The sequence below is a fragment of the Solanum pennellii genome, chromosome 11 (assembly GCF_001406875.1).
Source record: "Solanum pennellii chromosome 11, SPENNV200".
Taxonomy (NCBI): domain Eukaryota; kingdom Viridiplantae; phylum Streptophyta; class Magnoliopsida; order Solanales; family Solanaceae; genus Solanum; species Solanum pennellii.
The window spans coordinates 66005376-66015602 of NC_028647.1; the positions used below are offsets into that span (position 1 = coordinate 66005376).

General features: G+C 32.6%; 2 protein-coding genes across 2 annotated transcripts; both read right to left on the minus strand.

Moving 5' to 3' along the window:
* Positions 1–3889: 3889 nt before the first annotated feature.
* LOC107004972 (3-ketoacyl-CoA synthase 3-like) lies at positions 3890–5590 on the minus strand. The gene has a single exon (XM_015203409.2). The coding sequence runs from the start codon at positions 5447–5449 to the stop codon at positions 4055–4057; it is 1395 nt and encodes a 464-aa protein (XP_015058895.1). The 5' UTR covers positions 5450–5590; the 3' UTR covers positions 3890–4054.
* Positions 5591–8055: 2465 nt separating this feature from the next.
* Positions 8056–9951, minus strand: LOC107004970 (3-ketoacyl-CoA synthase 3-like). Its single transcript, XM_015203408.2, has one exon. The coding sequence runs from the start codon at positions 9769–9771 to the stop codon at positions 8371–8373; it is 1401 nt and encodes a 466-aa protein (XP_015058894.1). The 5' UTR covers positions 9772–9951; the 3' UTR covers positions 8056–8370.
* Between the last annotated feature and the right edge of the window lie 276 nt (positions 9952–10227).

Genomic DNA, 10227 nt, shown 5'->3' on the forward strand with positions numbered 1-10227 from the left:
CTGTTGGAGTGCAGCGAATGGAACGTTGTCGAGCAAGGAAATGGCGAGCTTCAACCACAGAAACCACCCTCGAACCACAGCGAAGGCGTCTAGCGGAATATCACAGTCGCGCACCCTTGGCGGAATGGGAATATCTTTCGACTTCCTTTTCAACTCCTCTCAAAGCTGGACAAAAGAAGAATCAACAGAACAATCTTACGATGAAGCCTGAAATCAGTTTCCCAACCTAACGATTCTGCTATGGGTTGAACGATACACAAGAAAACTTTTCCAAGAGGATAAGATCTGTCTTTAAAATTTCTCTCCCGAGATTTTCAAACGAATTTTCTAATTGCGAAATCCCTCCCAATTTTCAACGATTTCCAATTCAAGAAAAACTCCAACCCCAACGACGTTTTTCGGAGGGGGTATTTATAGAGAAGATTAGGGTTTTCGGAAGAGGAAGGGCGGGAGATTTCAGGCCCATTTCGAATTTCAAATTCGAAATCCTTTTCCCTTAACAGTGTAGCATCCCTTTTTTCTGAAAATTCGTCTCATTCCGGAAATGGAAGGGAAGGAGAGACGGTCGAGATCGATTGAGCGTCCTTGGTGAGCGAGGTGGCTTCATCTCACAGTCACAAGGACGAAACGCAGGTCTGCTTGCCGAAAAGCACTGTACACGGTACAGTGTGTTGAAGAAAGAGACGTTGGGGGAGGGAGAAGTCGCGTGGGGAGAGACGATTTTTCCATTTTTGGGTCTTTCTTCTTTTTCTACATTTTCTGTTTCTCTGCGTTCTTTTGTTTCTTCCTGGAAATGGCGTAAAGGGGGAGGAAGAAGAGGAGAGAGGGTCTGGGTCGGGTTGGATGGGTCAAGGGTTTGGGTCGGAGCGGGTCAGGTAGGATGGGTTGGATATTTTATGTTTTGGGCTGTTGAGTGTGGGTTAATTGGGTTGGGTTAGAGTTTAAGGGAGTTGGGCTGTTAAGTGTTGGGTTGGTATTTTTTAAAAGAAATAAAGGGGATGTTGGACTGGGTTGAAGAGGATGGGCCGCCTGGGGGGAATTGGGCCTTGAGTTTGTGGGCTGTGGGGAATATTGGGTATAAGGTGGGCTGCTGGTGGAGTTAATTAGAATAGGGAAGGGAATTGGATTAATTAAACACGTAACTAACGAAAATGACGAATTTCGCGTTAACCAATTAACGAGCTTTTATTTAATAAAATAATTATTAAAAATCGTAAAAAGTGATTCAAACGCATAATTATAATTAAAATTAAACTACTTTAATAAAACATTTAAATGTATATTTCGATGGTTTTTTTTTTTGAATAATCATAAGATATACTACTTATATACATAATTAACGTAGATATGTATATTACCTAAAACTTATGACAAAAAGTATTCAAAGTAACATAACTCTCATGTATTATATTATCATATTCGTAAAATTTTTAAAACTGATTAATTTAAAATATTCGGAAAATTTAGGAAGCTCGATAACTAATTTATACCGACGCGGGTCAAAAATTGGGTGTCAACAGTGTTATTCCTATGACCTTCTTATAATCAATAGAAGTGGTGTAAATACCTAACATAATACATAAATATGTCCTTTAACTTGGTTTCAAATCACATTTATGCTCTTCAATTTTGGATGTGCACAAATAGACACTCAAACTTGTATAAAGTTGAATAAATAGACACAATTGTCATACATATCATTTTTTGTCCTACGTGGTGTCCTACGTGTATTGTGCCATGTAGGATTCATGTGTTTATTTATTTAAAAGTTGGATAGTTAAAGTGCATGTTTGTGCATTATAAAAGTTGGAGGTCAAAACTAAAATTTGAAGCTAAGTTTAGGGTCTAATATATGTATTATCCCTAAATACCTCCTCTTTTGACAAGTACAAGTTTTATCTTTTTTAAGCCTTTATAGCTCGTTAAATCATGATATTAATAACGAATTTTGTTGTTTAGCTATCAAATTTATCTGTCACTAATTCATTTTTTAAAAAAAAAATAGATAAAAATGTGTTATGTCTAATAATTTAAAGTTTCTAATTATTTGAGGCTAATGTACTATGAATTTGTACCTCCTTCAAATTAACAAAACCTCATCTTACGATATGTCAAATATATAGATCGAGATCAATCACTTAATAGCCTCCATTCATTTTCTTACGATGATCCATGCCTTTGCTTTTTTAGGTAAGAATGTTTGTATGCAAATTAAATGAATTATCTTGTGATAACAATAAATGGGCGAAAGGCCGATACAACGAGTTGCTAGGGATTATGCTTTGCTACTTGCTCAACATTATTCCATGTCAACTTGGAAAAGGTTGGCCTACATATTCAGAAGAAAGTACAAGGACCTACTAATAATTACAAGTGTCTGATCACCGAGTGGAGAGCATAGCCATTAAAGGAAGATTGGTTGGGAGGTAACAAATTAGGTTTCAAATTTCAAACATCAAACTAAATTTCTAAGAATAGGACTTATAAGGCAAACAACTTTGATGGTTTTTTCTCATTATATTCGCATCGTACGTAATAAAATTTATAAATACTTTCTAATTAACTATGATGATTTTAAATTTAAGACTTGAACCTGAAACCTTTAATAAACGATAATAAGATACGTATCACTCAACTATAACCAGGATTGGTACAATAACTTTTATTGCTGCAGTGGTACTGTCGGGATTAGTTTGGACATTGCAGGTTTGTTTGTCATGTGCATCTTAAATTGTCTTAGTTGGACATATACCAAATCATAATACAAAACAAATGTCTTTAAGGGGAAGTAGGGTAGAAATGAGTCAATCAGTAATTTATATAGTTTGAGGGGTCAGTACTCGGTATACATATATAGTTTGAGGGAATAACCGATTTCGGCATAAGTGAACCTAAGATTTGAAGATTTTGGGTGCACTAATATTATTTTAGCTCAAATATTTAATATTATTTTAGCTCAAATATGAATTCTAAGATAAACTTAAAATAAAAACAATGAAATAAATACTCAAGCTAGATTCAAACGCAGGTCTTATGGGTTGATTCTCTAGCTTGTACCAATAATGGAATGATACTCTTACGCTTTTAGTGGGTGCGCTGATATTATTTTCTAATTTCTATTAGTTTCTCAAAATAGATATATATATATATGATATTTTCTAAAGCTAGCAGATTTACATGCACCGCAAATGCAGACAAAAATATCCCTCATATCAAAGCAAATAAATCACAAGACAAAAAAAGATTCATTGAACACAAATTATGTCATATAAAGCATAAGTTCAATTTTAGAATATTACACTTAAAAAAGTTCATACAGTACTGAACTTATACCTTATAAGACATATATATAACCCATGGCTTTGCCTCTTTTGTTTTTTTCACCTTAGACATATCTTGGATGTAATGGCATAAGTTTTTTTGTAAATTTGGACGTATCAGTTTTAGAACATTATACCTTAAAAAATTCATACAGGGAACTTATGTCTATTTGTCATAACTAATGTCTTGGAGCATGCATATATATATGTACAATAATATGAACGTGTGTTTATAGGCATAACATGTGCCAAACAACTTATTTTTTAATATTAAGGATAAGTGTTTGCCTTGCGAATTAAATAGAATTGAACTTATGCTCTAGGGAAAATATTCTCTCAAAATATTTGCCTAGCGGAATTAAGTCATAGTTAAAAGGTATTTGGGACAACAATTTTTTTATAAAATGAGTAGTATAGGTAAAGATTAGACCATCCAAAATTGTATACAACTTATGAAATCTCTCAAACTATAGTGTCTACATTACATTTAATTATTTTTTACTTAGGTATCAAACACAAAAATAAATAAAAAATCCTTCCTGATAAATATTTTTTATTAAAAAACTTACTTGCAAATTTGGTTCAAAACCTTGAACACAACACTCAATAATATCTTTAAGCTGACTTAAACCAACAACAATGTATCTAACTAATTAGAAAAGTAGTACTTAAAATACTAAGAACAATAATAGTATGATATTGTTCTTTTTCAAGCAAGAAAAAAAGGACAAAACTCAAGAGATAACATAATCATCTGGAATAATGAAAGTATGTGGATCTTCATGATCATGTAGCCATCCAAATTGTTCCATGAAAGGATTCACTATAGTTTTAGGTGGATAATTATCAATGCAATCTTTCCACACATTTCCATCATCCAAATCTCTTAACACTTCCCATAAACAACTATTACACTTAAATCCAGCTCCAAAGCTAATCATAAGCATTTTATCACCTTTCTTTAACCTTTTTTTAGCCTCCATATACCCTAACACATACCATAGACTACTTGCTGAAGTGTTACCAAATCTATGTAATGTCATTCTAGCTGGCTCTAAATCATGTTCACTTAAGTTCAAATTTGCACCAACACCATCAATTACTGCTTTACCTCCAGTATGTAGACAAATATGATCTACACCTGTTTTGAAATTGATCTTAGGCCCTCCTTTTGTTGAGCTCCAATTCATTTTTTTCATAAATATCGCGATTGAATATCTAAGTAGCTCCCTTATTGGAAGGATCAAGGGTGCAATTTGTTTCAAATTATCGACTAGTGCACGTGACGCGGCCTTTGGTAGTGTTTTATCAAGGTGGAACCCTGTGTTACCTTGAATATCCTCCCTTTGTGCACAACTATCATAAGCTTCATCTTTTGCACCATGATGTACCCTAACTAGTTGCTTCAATTTGAACATGGCTTTGTTTTTTAAAGACAATTTGTTTGTCAATAAAATGGCGCAACCTCCTGACCTAAACAAACAATTAGAAAGAATCATAGATCTATCATTCCCAACGTACCAATTTGGACTCAAGGACTCTGATGTCACAAGAAGTGCAACCTTGTCCTTCTCATTCTTGAAGATATTTTCGACGATATTTAGTGATATGAGGCTAGCACTACACCCCATTCCGGTGAGGTTATACACTTTGATGTCTTCTCTCATCTTACAGTAATTGATTATTCGTGCAGCCATCGATGGCATACAAGCTAACATTGATATATTCACCACAAGAACATCAATTTCACTAGGGGAAATTTTGTTTCTCTTGAATAGCTTGTCAATGCTATCATGGAAAAACTCTTCCATTTCCAATATCCCATCTTCATAAGTAGGACATGCTTCACGACCATCAAACACCATTCTTGGTGCATATGTTTGTTCACCAATGCCGGAGCTAACGACAGCTTTCAAGAGGAACTTATACTCATTTAGGCCAAGGTGTTTGTTCCTCATAATTATCTCCCCTGAAAATTTTGTGCTAAGCATTCGATCATCGGTTGGCTTGTGACATTCATAGTCCAAAATGTAACAATTTTGGTGCCTTTCTCGATCTATAATCTTCCATATTAAATAGAGTATGTATAGTAAAGGAAGACCATAGAACAAATTGGAAATGAGATCCATGAGAAACAACAAAGTGGAGCAAATTGTACACTTCTAGTGTTTTTTTTTTTTTTTTGTTGTTGATGAGAAATCTAATTCGAAGTCTAAGTATAAATAGGAGGATCCAAGTTGCACATGCATGTGATTACTTTGTGATGTAAGCTCCATTTCCCATCGAGAGGTTATGATACTAATAACGAATACTGTTGGGTTTTATTTGCCCTGATTTCTTACCATAAATAAGTTTTTCTTTTAGGAAAAGGTTTTGGATTGACTAATCCTTTTTCTGGTAGGAAAAGGTTTAGGACTCTATAAATAGAGGCATGTTCCTTCTAACTTAATCAGCATTCACAATGTAGTCTTAAGGGCTTTGAGAGTTTTGGTTAGGGGGAGAATTTGTGGGTCACAAGCTTGATACGTTATCACTTGTGTGGACCTCCCATGTATTCCGAGTGAATTTGGTTGAGGTTGTTTCCCTCTGTATTTTGTACTCTCATAGTGGATTGCTTATCTCCTTTGTGGACGTAGGTCGATTGACCGAACCACATTAAATCTTTGTGTCTTTTGGTATATTTCTCGTTAGTCTTCTTACTTGTGGTCTTTTGAGGTTTGCTTTGCTAGCTTCCGCATTTACACCTGCTTATTTTTTGTCCTAACAAATACTCCTATTTTATTAGGGCCAAGCGAGGACTAAATGTTCCTGTCGAGAGGTCATGATACTGATAAAGAGTACTCCAATTTTATTGGGGCCAAGCAAAGACTAAATGTCATTGTACCAATGATATTGTCTTCTTCCAAGTCCCACCATGCACCAATTGATCGGTGCAAATATTCATATTTTATACACACATTAGGTATGTGAAAAAGAAAGATTAACTTCCATCAACTTTCTAAATTAACAAAAACATCCCTAAAAATCACATCTCTCTCCATTTCATATTTTTAGTTTGAGTTGACTACAACCCTTAATATGTAGTAAATTTATTTAACTTAGTGTAGCTAAAATTATTGATTTGATGATTTTTAGGGAGAAAATATATTGTTTGTTATTCTAACGATGATTAGAACCTTATTTTAGTTAATTAGATCTAAATCATTAGTCCTAAGATCGAATATATATATATATCTTCATCAAGTAATTAGAACTTGAAAAAAATGAAGATAAGAGAAAACTAAAAAGAGTTGCCATGCCACAAAAATAATTTTAAATACATTGCATCTTAAATATATAGTTTGTAATTTTTCAATATGGAGATTCGAATAAATCCCTTCCTACATAGATTGGTTCCTGATGAGGGGACCTAATTGACTGTTTAATCAAATTGCATTGTAACAATTGTTCATTCTATCAAAATTTGAGCTCAATACTGCAATTCACTGTATATCTCATTGATATAGTACGCAATATATAACAATAAGAGATATGAACAAAGAGACAGAAGATTGAAAAATATAAACTCATATTGATTTCATTATCAAAGATAATGATCACAATTAATATGTACAATCAACTAATCTATTATTTGCTTAATATGCTCAATTTTTTATTTTTATTTTCACCCTAATGCGCTTAGTTTAGTAAATTATTTGCCTTGATCAGAATAATACTTCTTATCCTTTGAACTGCTTTGTAATTTCTGTTTTTTGATTTTGGTATTGGGCTTCTTTTGGGCCTAATCCTTTTTTCTTTTTTTAGTTTTGGTTTACATTTCAAGGGAATGAAGAATTAATTGGGAGGCAAAATTAGGTTACAAACTTCAAAGAGTAATAAATGATTCAAAGAATATATAGGACCATGGCACTACTTCAACGAGTGGTTTGATACTGGATGAGATATTTAAAGTTATTTTATGGGTTGAGATATTCTATGAAATTAGTCATTTTATTATATGAATAATTGATTTCATCAACTTTTTATTGTTTTTAAAATATTTAATCAATTTCATTTTTAACCGCATAAAATAAAACTAATTGTATATTTTATATATTATTTTTATCTCTCATATCAAACTATCTACGAGTACTTTTACAACTAGGGCTAGTTTTAAATATTGAACTATCGTTCTTCATGTGCATCTTAAATTGTCTTAGTTGGACATGCACCTAAGTCATGAATACAAAATAAATTCATCACACATTATGACATTAAAGGAAGTGGGGTAAGTGAAATGAGTAAGTATAGGTAGCTGTTACAGGGTCAGAGAACTCCCAAATTATTATTGATTTTAGTTTGATTGCACACGAAATTTAAAACTATTAAAAGAATAATTTTACTCATTTAGTGGTAGGAGAGAAGCAAAGTAAGAACAAGTGGTTCACGATAGATTATCTCTTATGTATATATATAATAGATGTTGAATTCTCTTAAAAAAAATTTACTTCTTCATATCACTATCTAATTCTTAGTTCGTCATTGTCTAATGATCTTAAACTAAATATATAAATAATGTATCAAAATATTATTTCGAATTTTATAATCTTAAACATATTTATTTGGATGAGAAAACATAATCTCGTAATGATGTGAGGACCTCTAAAAAAGAAAAACCCTCCTAGAAATTTGATTCAGAACAGAGAATATCAGTTAACAATATCTTTGAATCGACTTAAATCAATGAGAAAAATACTAAGAATAATAAGAACAATAGTATGATTAGTCTTGGTACATACATGGAACAATTTTCTTTGATACAAGACAAACGCCTAATTACTGGGAAAATAATCCACCTATGGATCAACAACAACAACTTTTCCTTTTACTTATATATATATAAAAAAAATCAATAAAAAAAGAAGCTATGAGATCTTTAAATCATCCCAAACTCATAAACCTAATATAGAAAAATAAAACTATAAAGTAAAAAAATTAAGAAAATGAAGTTGGAAATTATTTATGCAAGAAAAAAGATAAAACTTTTTTTTGTCAAAAAAAAAAAAAAACCTTATGGGATAACATAATCATCTGGAATATTGAACGTATCTGGATCTTCATCATGTAGCCATCCAAATTTCTCCAAGAAAGGATTAACCAAAGTATTTGGTGGATAATTATCAATACAATCTTTCCACACATTTCCATTATCCAAATCTCTTAACACTTCCCATAAACAACTATTACACTTAAATCCAGCTCCAAAGCTTAACATAAGCACTTTATCACCTTTTTTTAGCCTTTTTTTAGCTTCCATATACCCCAAAACATACCATAGACTACTTGCTGAAGTGTTACCAAATCTATGTAATGTCATTCTTGCTGGCTCTAAATCATACTCACTTAGATTCAAACTTGCACCAACACCATCAATTACTGCTTTACCTCCAGTATGTAGACAAATATGATCTACACCTGTTTTGAAATTGATCATTGGCTTAGGTCCTCCTTTTGATGATGATCCCCAATTCATTTTTCTCATAAAAATCGCGATAGCATATCTAAGTAGCTCCCTTATAGGAAGGATCAAAGGTGCTATTTGTTTCAAATTATCTACTAGTGCACGTGTAGCAGCCTTTGGTAGTGTTTTGTCAAGGTGAAAACCTATGTTACCTTGACTATCCTCTCTTTGTACACAACTTTCATAGGATTCATCTTTTGCACCATGATGTACCCTAACTAGTTGCTTCAATTTGAACATGGCTTTGTTTTTTAAAGACAATTTGTTTGTCAATAGAATGGCACAACCTCCTGACCTAAACAAACAATTAGCAAGAATCATAGATCTATCATTCCCAATGTACCAATTTGGACTTAAGGACTCAGATGTCACCATAAGTGCAACCTTGTTCTTCTCATTCTTGAAAACACTTTGTATGGCATTTATCGATATGAGGCTAGCACTACACCCCATACCGGTGATGTTATACACCTTGATGTCTTCTCTCATCTTATAGTAATTGATTATTCGTGCTGCTAACGATGGCATACAAGCTAACATGGATATATTCACCACAAGAACATCAATTTCACTAGGGGAAATTTTGTTCCTCTTCAACACCTTATCAATACTATCTTGAAAAAACTCTTCCATCTCCAAGATACCATCTTCGAATGTAGGACATGCTTCACGACCATCAAATACCATTTGTGGTGCATATGTTTGTTCACCAATGCCTGAGCTAACGATAGCTTTCAACAAGAACTTGTACTCATTTAGGCCAAGGTGTTTGTTCCTTCTAATTATTTCTCCTGAAAATTTTGTGCTAAGCATTCGATCATCCGTTGATTTGTGACATTCATAGTCCAAAATGTAACAATTTTGGTGTCTTTTTCGATCGATAATCTTCCATATCAAATAAAGTAGGTAAAATAAAGGAACACCATAGAACAAACTTGAAATCAGATCCATGAGAAAGAAGACTAAAGGATAGATAGATAGAGAGAGGAAAATAGTGTATGTTTTTTGTGATTTTTTTTTTTGTACAATGCACACTTTAGTGTTGTTGTTGCTTTTTTTATTTTTTTGGTTGATGAGAAATGTAATTCCAAGTCTCAGTATAAAAAGAAGTATCCAACTTGGAGATGCATGTGGCTAAATGCTATTTAAAAATATAATATAATAGTTTTTTTCTTTTGTCATTCTCTCAACTCCCACCAACTGATCGGTTCGTGACATTAACCATATTTATTAATCATACATAATTCATACAACATTAGGTATGTGAAAAGGAAAGATCAATTTCTATCAATTTTCTAAATTAACAAAAACATCCCCTAAAATTTTACTAACAAATTTATAAAAGCACCAAATATGTATACATCATTATTTCCAAAGTATTTCTCCATTTTAAGTAATTACTTAGTT

Excerpts from the sequence above, each read along its gene's own strand:
- LOC107004972 (XM_015203409.2), bottom strand. The coding sequence starts at position 5,449 with ATGGATCTCATTTCCAATTTGTTCTATGGTCTTCCTTTACTATACATA.
- LOC107004970 (XM_015203408.2), bottom strand. The coding sequence starts at position 9,771 with ATGGATCTGATTTCAAGTTTGTTCTATGGTGTTCCTTTATTTTACCTA.